This window comes from Plectropomus leopardus, chromosome 15 (genome assembly GCF_008729295.1).
Source record: "Plectropomus leopardus isolate mb chromosome 15, YSFRI_Pleo_2.0, whole genome shotgun sequence".
In the NCBI taxonomy this organism is placed as follows: Eukaryota; Metazoa; Chordata; class Actinopteri; order Perciformes; family Serranidae; genus Plectropomus; species Plectropomus leopardus.
In genome coordinates, this window is record NC_056477.1 from 17126933 (window position 1) to 17141246 (window position 14314).

Consider the following 14314-nt stretch of genomic DNA (forward strand, 5'->3'; position numbering starts at 1 on the left):
ATTTTTTACAAACATGCATGTTACCTGGAACATGAATAAACACAATCTCCTGACTTTGCATGCAGTACCGTCATTGAGTCAAACTTTTTATTTTACCAGTACTTCCATGACTGACAAAACACCTGCAGAGCTACTGACATTCAATCAGGCTCAGTTTGGTTTGTGTTTCGTGCTCATAGGCAACTGTTGGCATGCTCACACACTTAACTAATGGTGAACGCATCCTCAGCAGCAGCGTGTTAGCACTGTCATCACAGCACGTTAGCATGTTTATGTAGCATTTACCTCAAAGCACTTTTCCCAATATCCTAGTTTGTCATTTGTTCTTCAGAATAAAACATTGGGTTTATTTAAAACTAAGGGTTGACAGATTATTGGTCTGGATGATTATTGGGGCTGGTGTTTGGCATTTTGCCAGTTAAAAATAAAATAAATTATAAAAAAACAAAGAAAATGTCAGTAAGGGAGGAACTCTGGGAGTTATTTTGGTTCAAGTTAAATTTTCACTTGACCTTACCAAAAAAGTGGCAGGGAGCCTGCTGTATAAGATGTTGAACGTTTCTGTTTTGATTCAACATTTTCTAAAGGTTGTTAAATAAAGTTTTGTGTTGGAGTTTGTTATATTCCAAATTCTAAATATTGACAAAGATTTTTATTTTTATTGTAAGTGCCTTTCGGTTCCAAATATCAGTTAAAAGTTTCTTTAACTACTAATAATCTGCATTGATATTGGTCCTGAAAAACCAATATCAGTCGACTCCTATTTAAAACTGTTATTTTTTTTCAATTTCTGTGGAAGAACACGTAAATTCTCACAAAGAACTGTTGACTTTCTGTAAGCTTCTGCAACATTCAAACAGTGTAAATGTGCAGATTGCATTGTTTCTGTAGGCACGTCAATCAAAATGCTGCTAATGTGGCGATTTTTACCTTTCGTTTCAAGACTTGTTTTTGCTTTTGTGGGGCTCACAAAACATATCCGAGAACATTAAATCCATTTCCTCTAGCTCTTTTACAGGTGCTGTATGTAACTCTGGAGCAGGATAGTAGATTAAGCCTCATTCCCACGTGGTCAAATAGTGAGGCTTTGGGTTGGTAAACAGACTGAACTTCCAACACGAAGCGTCAGTATTTGAAGACCGGGGAATGATGTTTCTCCATAGTTAAATACAGCACCTTTAGTAAATAAATAACACCATAAAATATCTGAAATGATTGTAAAAAAACAGACTAACTTACTGTTGTGCATTTATTTTAAAGCAGCATCACATTGCAAATAATGGTTCACCCTTTCCACTTGAATGCAACACTACCTTGAAGGTCCCACTACAATGTCATCAAAGCAAACGTATCTCTTAAAATGAAAAAGAAGAAAACAAAAGATCCCTACCAAAAGCAAAGAAAGTTCATATCAGGAATAAAAAAAAAGTCATGTTAATGTTTAAAAGAGCAGAAGTACAGTATTTACAGAACACAAGATTAAAAGCGGACTACTGTACAACTCTTTGCTACATTTACATTCCCACACAGATAGGCTTAATTTCCAGAGAAAAATAAATACACATCTGATTTCTATTACACAACCTTTTGCATGTCTTAACCCTATTAAAATAATTCTGTAATCATAAAAATCTGATACAGTATATACACATACATTTGATGCAGGTGTGCTTCTTACAACACACACATGCTGTTTTGCATTCTCTTAAAATTGGACCGCTTTCCTTCTGAGCCACACATTTGGTCTTTCTTTACTTGGGAGTTTGTATGATGACGGTGCATTTCTGCTGCAGTTCTCATTTGAACCTGTTGACTGGGTTTCCAATGAGCTCCGGGCACTGCTCTTCGCCTTTTGCAATCTTGTCACACCTCTTGAACAGGTCATAGTTTATCTTGTCCGTTATGACGCTGTCCTGCTTATACTGCGGGTGCTTGGCTACAAACTCCCTCATCCACTTGGCCATGGTCATCAGTTCGCCTGTGGAGATCAGGCAAATTAAGAGTTTCGCTCAGAGCTGAAGCTGCCTGAAAAGCAAATCATTTTTACATTTGTCCTTTAAAGTTAATTTACCTGAGGCACGTTTCTTGATGAGCTTCAGATAATTTAAAATGGTGCATCTGGTGTCCACATCCACTTCCATATTCTCCAGGTAGCAGTTAAGGATCGGGATGAGCCCTTGGAATACGCCCTCCTGGTGATAAAAAAAAACAGCGGCGATTGTTAGACGGTTAAAAACAAGACTAAGACCCAGTCCCATTGTTTTTTTCAAACCCCAACCTCTCATTTTTGAGTGTCACCTTGCCCCCCAAAAACAGAATTATAAGAGGTAGTAGTTGAGATCTGTGAAAGACTGTGAATTGGAAAAACCCTTCTGGACTCTGATGCTTCATTGGCAGTAGCATCATAATCTATCCTGGCATTTATGTAAAAACCGACGTGTTGCTGGACATTGCCAATATGCCGTCCTCTGCTGTGGTGATTTCTCTTGCGTGGGCTGAAGGCATCCTTTTGCAATTGTCAGGATGCTTGCGATTCATTCACAACTCAAGTTTAACGCTATCAATTTATCAAACAAGTCATCGAATTATGAGGAAGATGGTGTTTTGCAGGATGACATTAGCAGACCATGCTCCTACCCTGCCAGTCTGCACTGATTTTAGGAGACCGTTAACAAGTGCAGCAACTTTACTGCTGGACTGAAGTTAAAAGTAGTTGCATATGCCATCATAGAAAAGGAATGCGACATGGAAATATGTCAAAATGCCCAAATGTCTTGCACAAATCATGTAATGTTAGCGAGCTAACTAACTACCAAGACACTAACATACAAGCAGTTTCTATTGTTATGCTTGTTATAAAGAAAAGTATCATGATTGAAATAACATTAAACTGCGATGATATAATGACTATTGTAATATTTTCAATGTTTATTAACATTTGTGGGTTTCTCTTGTTGCTCCTTCAGGCGTCTTGCTGATGATTTCAAATAACAAGAATCGGGACACCCTACCCGAAGATGTGAACAGCCAAAACCGAGAGGTAAGGGCTGAGTGGCAGGGGCAATGGGTGTACTGGGATTGGTTTAATAGTCTGCAGCCATGCTTGCAGCTCTGTGAAGCTATACTAATGCACATCTGGGATTTAAGCTAAAAACATTCAAGCAAGAAGAGAAAAAAGGAAAACCTCCCATTATTCTAACTTTGGAAGCTCTTTACAAACAATGTTAGTCATGTAGTCGCATCATTTAAATAGCCTAAATTAGCTATTTTTTTTAAAACATATTTGTAGCAGTGTTTTACGGTAAAAGCCGATAAAAACTTAAATGAATCAGTTGTAAGTGTTTAAACTGCCAGCGGTGGCTGCTTTGCACCTATTTCAAAGTTTGTTGATACTTTTCACAAACCTCATGGTAGTGCTCAAGGAACAATCCCCGGAGTCAGTAGGGTTCGTCTTCTGGGCACCATGAATGTGTGGACAAACCTTCATGCAAATCCATCCAACAGCTGTTGGGATGTTGTTATCAAACATGAGATAATAATCACCTTTCCATTGATGATGGTGTCGATGCTCATCAGCGTGTACTCCTCATTACCGCCATCAGTCTCCAAGCCGTTCTGAGCCGAGGCTGTGCCGTCAAGGACCGGGTTGCAGCCTATTGGTGGGGGATATAAATGTATCATCTACTCCTATTTGAAGCATCGACCTGAAGTTCACCTCTCATTTAACCCACCTTTGAAGATGTCCTTTCGGAAGTAAAACATGCCTTCCTGGACCGCGTTTCTCTTCTGTGCAACCTTCATGTTTTCATCGACCTAATGACAGACAAGCGATCACTGCATCTGTGTGCACAAACTCAGGAATATCAAGAGGACCCAAAATAGCCTGCTTTATTAATGAAATTCATCTCAACATTTAAAAAAAGACGAGAACTGTGTGACTGTTGGTACCTTTGACAGAGGTATCAGAAAGTCCAGTTTATAGGACAGGATCACTCTGGTGAGCAGGACGACAAAGACCACGTACGCAGCGTTTTCAAAGTCGGTTAGCTGCACCTGAAAAATGAAATTTAACTTACAATCATGTTGTTCTGCATCTGAAAGCCCACGTCATGGAATCTAAACACAGATTACAACTAAAAGTGTACGTGGTGCCGTTGGTTTTTACCTCCATGGGGCGGAACTCAACTCTCCAGCCGATATCGGAGTTTGGAGGCGGAGGTTTGAACCTCATCGTCTGCCAGTTGGTTGACTGGAGATTCTGCAGGATGACAAGTTTAAACCAATACTCCTCCACACTGAAGTCGAGCCTGTATTGTGGTTTTTTTTGTGCATGGTTGGCTTTTTCTCTGGCAAACTGCTGAAGGAATACAGAGAACCTCACCTCAAAGTGATCCGACTCGTTTTCATCATCTAGGTGGATTTTCTCCTCAAAGACGGAGAGCGGATCTCGGATGAAGAGGTGTGCTATGTGTTGAGCCAGCAGCTTGTCAATTCCTGCACACAGGAAGATGATTGTTTATTTCTTGCTGTACAAGCATCTATTAGTGGATTCTGTCGTTTTCACTTATTTCGCGTTCTTCTACTGACGACAGGATTTCAGTAACAGTACCTGCGTCCAGCAGCTGTTTGTAGATCTCCTCGTCTATCGTCAAATCGATGTCATTGTACTTCTCACCACAGCTGGACAGGTAGCTGTCAATTGAGTCATATCTCGACTTGAAGATCCTGAATTTGTTGTTTTTCAAAGGCTGCAAAGACAACAAAAACATACAGCATTTTACTCATAACACAAACCTAAAGCATTAACATTTTTACTGCAATATCTATGTGGTGCTTTTTGTAACAGGCTCAAGTAACTCAAAGGCACCAGTATAATTTCTTAGTAAGAAATTTCATTATAAATTATGTACATTTTGAAAATAATTACATCAATCTTTTTGAGGAAGAATAATTATATGCACCTCACATAGGAACATGGCTATCAAAAAACAGCGTATACAGTATGAAGGAAAAAGTAACGACTCCCCACTTAAAACATGCCTCAAAGGTTTAATCAAAACAACATTTTGATTCTATTTGGAAATCTCTAGGTCAAAGTTTAATAAATTAATTAATGTTTGGATCATATGAGTCTAAAACATTCCTGGGAATATAATCCAGTTTAACAATAACAAAACTAGCGTCATTTGATCTGTATCTGCACTGTGCAGGAATAACAGGTTTAAACTGAATGTCTAAACATGCAAAAAAAAAAAAGGTACACAGCATTCAAATTTCAAAAAATTTGAATGTTAGAAATTAAGCGATTAAGCGAACTATTCAGTATATATGCAAGTGCCAATAATAAAAAATAAAAAGTTATAGACAGAAATAATATGAGAGGTTAAGTGTTAACAAAACATTAAGAAAAAGTGACCTGTTATTTTGCCCGAGCCACATTTTTTGGGATGTTTTAGCACTCAGTCTGCTCACCTTTAGCCCACGTTCCTCTTGTGTCCTGTCGTCCACCGAGGCAGAAATAACTCCCCAGCGACAATCATTATCTGACACAAAGCCTCTGTAGAACGGTGAGGCTGCACTCAGCGCCATCTGTAACGAGAAAAAAACTGTTTTCAGTACTGTTTCATGAAATTTATTAAAACACAAACCCACACAATGATTTATTTAGATTATATAAAAACACTGTGACTGATTTTCAAAAGATGTGATTTAGTTAATATATTATTAGTTACACAAGAGGCCATCTGAGCTTGAGGTCAGGTAAATAATCATAAAATATGACAGGAAGCACATGCGTTATTGATCGACTCACCACTATGGGGCAGAATGTTGCCAGTTGGTCATAAAGGTATCTCGCCTCATCAATGCTACAAGCTTGGAATGTCACCTGCAGAAGCATCATAAAAAAGAGGCTGAAGTACATTTATAGATCACTTATTGGGATTGTAAAGTCACAACTCCAAGTAGACCAGGTCACACCGTCTTTGTTACATCACTGTTTGAAAACAAAAAAGTTGTTAAAAGGCGAGACGCCGCACCACTCAGTCAGCTCACCTGCAGGCAACAGTTGCCCATGCCAAAGCCCATGGCATCCATGTAGATGTGATCAGGCAGAGCCGCCCTCGCTGCTTCACCGTCGTCCTCAGGAAACTCCTCCACAAATGGAGAGGGAGTGCACTTGTCTTTGAAGACTAAAATCACAAGAAGGAATGTAGTCATATTTTTTTTTTTTTTTACATGCAGTCTGAGAAGCAAACCAAAACTCGTGATTTCAGTTGCAATCACATTCAGGAATCCATTTCTGTAGTAAAAAAAACAAATGCACTGATACGTTTTTCATTAATATAAGAAGGAAATTTTTTTTTTGGTAAAACATCCGAAAAGCTCAATTTTGTCTCAGCCAGCTGTAATTACACTTAAGTCTGCCTACACTGACAAGGATGGATTAAGGATTTTGATTGACCAAAAACACTTTAAAGTATTAAATAAATAAAAAATAAAAATAAAAAAAGGTAAAAGTGACATAATTAAGTTGAAAAAATATATTTTACAATAAAAAAATAAAATAACTAGCTTAAATTACTGTTAATACCTATTATTTAATTCCAACTTACTTGGCACATTAATCACAACTTTCTCTCCTCTTCTGTGACGTATGTTTCTGGTAAGGGTGCTGAAAAGGCGAATCCACACACGCACACAAAAGCAACAAGTTTGAGCAATAAGAGTGGTTTAGTTGCACGATAATGGCAAAAATCTTAATTTCGATAACTTCAGTTGATACAGAGATCACAATTAATTAACACAATTACTTAAAGGAAACTTGGAATCATCATGCATTTACTGACCAACAGTGATTAACAATGAACAGTGGATTTTATTGAACTTTAAATATAATTCAGCAAATAAAGAAGCTCGAGGTCAACTACAAATGCCACAGCCTTGCTAAGTGTTGGTTTGGGCTTTAAGGGGTGATTATTTACTGCTGTAAATAAGAGAGTTGCACTGGATTTATAATAAAAGACCAAACAAGAGCAAAATCACGAAAAGAAATGTGGCACAATATTCATTGTACCTCTATTGTCTTGATTTCAATTATCTTGTCATACAGACAAACCATGTAATGATACTGTTTCTAAATTACTTCAAATCTAGTTTGGCAGTTTTTCTGTCCTGCAGTAACATGTACAGTAATATGGATATATCAGCATTAATTATTGGCTGATATATCTGTAGATAGCACAGAACTTTGTTTATTATAGCCTCTTAGATTATGTTTTTTTAGTAGCAGTCATTGCTCACTATGGCCGACAGTCAATAATCCTACAGTTTAATGGTAAACTGATAAAGTTTTCCAACCAAAAATCATATCACATGAGTGTGAAGCCTACCTGAATCTCGGGTGTCTGTTGATGGCTTCATCTGGGAAAAACAGTGACTTGGACACCCCCTTTTCAACAGGGGTCGGCCGGTGCTCTGGTTTGGTGAAACCTGGGCAACCTAACCTAAAATACAAAGAATTAAAACATGCATCACTATTAAAGGGCTGCAGCCTAAAATTACTGAAATCAGCGATTACTCTCGCCAGTTATTTTCTCAATTACTTGTTTGTTTTGTCTAAAAATGTCAGAAAATACAGAAAAACTCAAATAATATAATAATTATTTTTATTATTATAATTATTATGATTAAAATCATTTGCCAGAAACCAAAGGTCTTGTTTTACATGACCGGTGGTCCAAAACCTAAAAAACATTCAGTTTGCGATCGTTTCATAGAGAAAGCATCAAATCCCTTTCGAGATTACAATCTGCATTTTTGCTAGAAGTCTTATGATTTGTGATCCATTTTGTGGCCAATTAATTTCTGCGGATCGCTACCAACTAATCATCGCATGCTTTGAAACATAACAATTAAAATGTCCATCTCATTGATAACGCTCTCAAGCGCGAGCAAACACAGCGTCAAAATTAAAAGCACCTCATAATTCGATATTGTAAATTTTAAAGAATCGACTGAATGTATGAATTAAATATGTGGCACACAACTGCCCAGACTATAAATCAAGCTATGAATCCTGTTTGTTTTTTCATTTCGATCTCATCTACTCTAAGTCGTCAACAAGGGTTAAACACTCTGTCACAGTACCTTGGAAATGAGGTGAGGGTGCAGAGGGTTTCATTCTGGTTCAGGACAGACGAGGCCTCTCGTCGTCTCTTCCCCATGTTGCCCTCCACAGTGTTGAACTCTGACATCGTCCCTCCGTACGGTTGCCCCGGGGTTCCTTCAATCATGTAGCTGCCATACTCTGGTCTCCACAGTGTGGGGTGGCTGCACAAATAAGAAAAGTGTTGATAAAAACATTCTGCTTTTATACGTCAGCAAGGAAGGCTATCGAGAAACACCCTGATACCAGGGTGACCTTTCTAACTGAATAAACTGACCGCTTTGCCTTTATCGTATGTCAGCCGTAATCTTGGCACGGCAAACGAACGCGACGTATTTGTGCTCCAGAGCGTGCTCTTTGGTGTGTGCGACAGAGGGGCAGTAATGAGGAATGCATCGACTCTACTATTCCCACTGCCACTGGTATTTCCCCTGGGTGAAGTCGGCTCCACGGATTCAGACCGACGTCATGGGCAGCGAGCAAGCATAACACTCATGAGCTTGTACAAACACGTTCACACTGCCTGCAGAGAATTCCTCTTTTTAACGAAATGTTACTATAGTCTGGACATGGAAATAGCATTCTCAGGAGCAGCTCTGATCGCTATCGCTGACGGATGTCCTGAGGAAAAATACCGTCACATCACCTTCACATTTTGGAGGACTTATCTAGAGCACTTTTTAAAGTTATCTTTTACCTCCTCAACAGTTATGCTAAAAATGTGACACCCAAACACTGATGAGATAAATGAGCTCATATTTTTCATAGCTTGTCTTGTTATAGACTTTGCTAAAATGACTTTTACCTCAAATCCACCAGAAATCCAAGCTCAAAGGACATATTACCAGAAAAACTGGAAATTTATAGTAGTTTAAGAGCAGTGACACCTTATTTTTATGTCTTCAAACAGAAATCAGTTTATCTGAGAGGAGTTTCTTGAGGATTTTAAAATGCAAATACCTGCTGTTATTAATCTTGCTGTTTGGAGCAGCTTTGTTGATATGCACACTAATATTCCACTATTACTCCAAATACAAAAATATCCTGATTATGGGTCTTGAAAACAGCATATTCCATTTAGATATTCTGAATTAGGCTTCTTTTTGAATGTAGTATTTTCCACCGAAGACGTGTGCTGGTATCTGCACATCCAGAATATGTATCTAAACTGAGGTTTTCACGGCAGTTTGTGACACATGGCCGCTCGTCACGTTGTCATGAATATGGTGAACACAAACTGGGGACAGCTGGGACAGAAATGCACGCTTAACAGAAAAACCCACATTTCTGGTCAGAACAAGAGACACACCCACTTTTTCTTATGAAAGACTCACAACGCTGACTTTTTCAAGAAGGCGGTTGAAGGAATGAAATAGTTGAGGCTGTGTTTGTACAGATGAACTTGCCACAAGCCACAGATGTTCCTCTTTGACATATTTTGATGTGATGAAGGACATGTTAGGGCAAGATAGTCAAGGTACACACAGCTGCATGAAGACAGGAGTATATGTGACATGTTCAGATTCATTAGCCCTGTACACAGCTTTGTTGGATGTAAAAGACAGAACTATGTCGTGGTACAAATCAGAGGGAGAGTATAACAAACTGACGAAACACTGAAACTCTTGTGGGACACTAAGAAATTGAGAAGTTTTATTTTGTAGAACTCAGTACTCTGAGGGCAACAAATAAAATCCAGAGTGTAAAACAGCACTTAATGATTGACTGCGAGGATGAGGAAAAAACTCTGATTAGGACAAAAATGTAACCTTTTGGACTGAATATCTGAGGGAGAACGCTGCTGCTCACCACATAGATAATAAAATTTCTACCATGAAACCAACAGCAGTGACGTAATAGAGACTGACAGAGTGGTCACTCAGGACCGACTAGTTATAACTCGTTGAAACTTTGCAGACTTTTAGTTTACTGACACTTTAAAGTTGACCTGGCGGAGCCCGAGGTGATCTGCGCAGGTATGCAAATTCAGAGGAGACACTCAGAGCTGCTTCTAATGGTACTAACTTGTGTAATTTGGTAAAAAATTCATTTAATTATACGTTTTTTTTAAAATATGATACTGCATTTCATTTTGCTGTTGTATTTTGTTCGTGTGGTGTGCGTGTGAGCAAAAGCACGCAGGACCAAATCGTCACATTTAATATGAATGATAAATGAAAGGAGACTTTAAAAGCCAGCAGGCAATTTCTTTGGGAGGGAAATACACGGTTGGACAGGTGTTTCACCTGCTGTACTGCCATACGATTTTTTCTGGCTGATTAGAGATCTGCTGAAGTTGAAGCTGGGTGCAGCAGCTGTGCTACTACATGCCGGGGGGATTTGGCTTTATGTGGCTGTGGCAGTTTGAGTTTGTCACTCAAATGGCGTTCTCTGTTGACAGAAGTTGTTTTTCTTGTCTATACCTTGGTGACACACGCAGTTTGGCAAAAGAGCCTTTAAGTGTGCATCGCCATCCATGTTGAATCGTCTGCAGAGAGACTTGAGGCTGCACTCGCTTCTTTCTCTGGGCCGTGTCACGGCACTGCTGTAGGACTGTTGTATATCATCTTCTGCATGCCAATGTCTTAGCTGGTCTTCATTTTTCTAGTTTTTTTTGTTCACTTGCAGCATACATTAACATACTTTTTGGTTCTGCCTTGTAGTAATTAAATTTTGTGCTTTATTTTGTTTGTTTTGGAGATGCATATTTTCTTTTTTTTTTCTATGTTGTCCTATTGTCAAGAGTACCTGCCTTTGCCAGGACACTCTTACAATTTTAATTAAGAGGGTTTTTTTTCTGGTTAAATTAAGTGCAGAAAGTGATTGCAAAAATGTATCAAGAGCTCCACAACGACCACAGAAATGCACTATGTCAGTATTGATCATGCAACAACTGAGGAACATTAGCTTTGCTTGTGCATTATACATAAACAGCCCTTAACGGAGCAGCTAGAGTTTGTGCAGCTCATCTGAAAAAAATGTCTCATATTTCTCTAGAAAGCTGCGGTCATCTGTCACTGCTCATGTAATTCTTGTGTTAGTCAAGTGGCGCTGAATGTCAATCAGATTGACAGTTTAAGTGTTGCTTTTTATCTATTCGTAAATATGATTACAAATAAAACAGATAAAAACAGATAAAACCAAAATTATCCAAGTAAATTATGGCCTTCCTTGCTTAAAGCTACACTGTATAAAGATGTTTTGTGGTGTAATCAGGTGAATTATTCAGCAGCGAGCTTACTTACTTGGGGTTTATCAGTTCACCCTGGTCTTGGAGAGTTTTCAAAACATCTCCGCCGTTCAGCACGAGTCGAACCTTTTCATCCTTGTCGTCCAGTTCCACCAACATGTACTCAACCTAAAAGTAGATGGTTTAAAAAAAACACACATTATCAGTCACACACAACTTTATTCAGTCAATGTACACTCTTCTAACTTTTTTTCGAGCCACGCTGCTGGACTATAGCACAAAGCCGATGTGTTCAAGACCACACTGGCACGCCATCACATCAATTCCAATTCATCAGTTATGTTTCCTTGACTTTGACTCTGCTACCCCTGTAATCCCCTGTCTGAAAGAGGGATTAATCTATAACAACAGCATTCCACATTGTTCCAAATCAAAACACTTTGTTCGAGCTGTAGCACACTGAAGTTTTGTGGACTGGTGGCTGGAAAAAACTAGTGAGAAGTTCTGAATGGTAGAAAAAAGTTACTACTGGCAGTGGTCAATGTATATGTAACAGGCTTTTAGCTGATGTTTACTCAACAGGTGGTGTCCTCCTGAAGTATCAGTAGTGCTGCCTGGATTATCAGAATTATTAGAAAATTACAAGGAGACTAAATGACTGATAATCAAAATAGACATTTATCAGCTGTTCTTTAACATGTACTTTTAGCTTGTGCAGAACCAGTAGTAGCAACTATGCTTGATTAAACACAAACATTTTAATCATGTAAAAATGTAAGCATTTAGTACTGACAATTAGTACTGTGATTTGTATGGTTAAAAAGAGCTGTTTCACTTGCAGCCAGAACAGTGATCTTAAATATAGGCATTATGAAGTGCTGTATAATGGGAGAATGTGGAAATGGTTATCGGAGTGAGTTAGGTTAATCTGCATTTTGCCAACAGATAAGTGCAGATGTTGTTTCGTGCAGGAGTGCTTCACAAGTGTTGACTAAAAGAAATGAAAAGAAACCAAAGCAAACCAAAATGACAAAATGAAAACCAAATGAAATGCAATAAAATGATTGTAGCAATTAGAACCACAGAAATTTAAATTTGAGACCAAATTAATGACATTTCAGGCCTAATATTTCTAAAAATTTATCTTAAGACGTTTAAAGGTTTTTTAAGGACCTGCAGGAACCCTAGTAAGAACTGTGTGCATGTAGGCATAAACATATGTAGATGTTATTAATTATTATTATTACTATTATCGAAAGCAATCAAAAGCCTGCAAAATACTGAAAACTGCAGGGTTATTTGAGTTAATGTTTTTTTTCTGTAGTGAGTGCAAAACGATAAACTAGTTTTCTATATCAATAAATGTCCTCTATTGCATCATGCACAGCCATCACGACTGACAGCTTAAATGCACCGCAGCAGCATTTTCACATGTTTAAGAATTCTGCTTATTTAAAACAAAAATCATGTTTCTTACCTCATCGCCCCATTTCAGCACATCCTTCTGTCGCTCCTTCACCTTGTTGTAGATGTTGAGGAATTGAATGATGCCGTGCTTCCTGATGTGGTCCGCATACTTCTTGGTTTCTTCCCAGTTCAGCGGAGACCCCTGTGACAGTAAACCCATCGCACACACACACAGGCTGGGAGAAGTGTGAAACTGACTGCTGGTGTCTGTGTGTGAACTTGCACGCCGAGCGTTAGCTAGCTAGCTAGTTTGTCCAACTCACTCAGAGCTAGCATGAAGTCTCGAGCCAAACAAACGGCGGAGCCCGGGTCTCTGAGGTGCTGTCAGCGGAGGTGAGAGGCCGGAGCGGAGTCTCTTGGTGGTGTTAAGCGGCGTGCCCTGTTGGTAACCTTAGCGGGGCATGCAGAAGCAGCAGGCCCCTGCTCATCACCTGCTAACGTTAGCTAGTAATGCCCACGGTGCGAGCTGGTGCGGCTGTTTCGATTTGGTTCGTGCCTGCTCGGCTCTGCTCGGCTAACGACCAGGGACCGGACCCGTTAACGTGCAAGCTCTGTGACGGACTGACAGGACTGGACCGGTACTGGGAGTCAGTGATGCCGCCGCAGTCTGCTGCTCACTTTCCGGCTGTGTTGTTCATATGTACGCCCTCCTAGCTTCACACACGTGATGTCGTCAGGCGGAGCGGAATGACGTCACTATGACTCAGCAATCTTGGCCTCTCGGCTCCTCCCACCGAGCCGTCAATCAGAGCACGAGGCGTTAACGTGCTGCCGGAAATCAGCATTTTCCTCAAAACAAGGCCGAAAACACCAGAAAATGTGAGAAATTTCTGTGATAAACATAGTGTAGTATTTTTTTCGCTAATTTTCACAACTTAAACACCAAGGATGGCAGGTTAACTGACACTATGGCAGTGCCCTTCACTTTAAGGGCATGGCAGCTTTATTTGTGTAGCACATTTCATACAACAGTGCATATCAAAATATTTTACAGAGCAATAAAATATAAAGGCATAGAAGGCTCATATGTTATGTTAAGAATGTCAGACAAATTCTGATCCACACAATGATTATAGACAAGCAGCAAGATTTTAAAAGTAATTCTCTGAGTGTTTTTTGTTTTGTTTTTGAAACCTGGAGTGACATCACTTACCTTGTGCTGCTGTCAGACACCTCTCACAAGTATTTAAACCTTTTCACCTTGAATAAATTAGCGCAATTTCTTCCAAAAACATGGGATAAAAGGCAGTCAGCAACTTGGTAAGTTATCAGAACTGCCATTGCATAATTGATCGGTTGATTAATCAGCTAAAAAAAAAAAATTCAGCACTAGTTGTAACTGTCTGCACATGGGATCAGACATGTAAACATAGGCTTAATCCTCTTAAAACTGAATAAAATCCAATTGAAAGTTGGAAAATAAAAAAAAAAAAACGATACTCTGCCTATAGACCTAATTTCCTAATGTGAAAACCCTTAACCCTAAGATT

General features: G+C 39.1%; 1 protein-coding gene across 1 annotated transcript; it reads right to left on the reverse strand.

Moving 5' to 3' along the window:
- Positions 1-1235: 1235 nt before the first annotated feature.
- On the reverse strand, positions 1236-13459 carry gclc (glutamate-cysteine ligase, catalytic subunit). Its single transcript, XM_042501945.1, has 16 exons — positions 12835-13459; positions 11413-11525; positions 8149-8331; positions 7392-7505; positions 6615-6673; positions 6055-6191; positions 5813-5887; positions 5473-5589; positions 4610-4748; positions 4382-4494; positions 4166-4258; positions 3949-4053; positions 3732-3813; positions 3544-3653; positions 2072-2192; positions 1236-1978 (listed from the first exon to the last, which is right to left on the reverse strand). Exons 1-16 carry the CDS (start codon positions 12982-12984, stop codon positions 1797-1799), a joined length of 1893 nt encoding a protein of 630 aa, XP_042357879.1. The 5' UTR covers positions 12985-13459; the 3' UTR covers positions 1236-1796.
- Between the last annotated feature and the right edge of the window lie 855 nt (positions 13460-14314).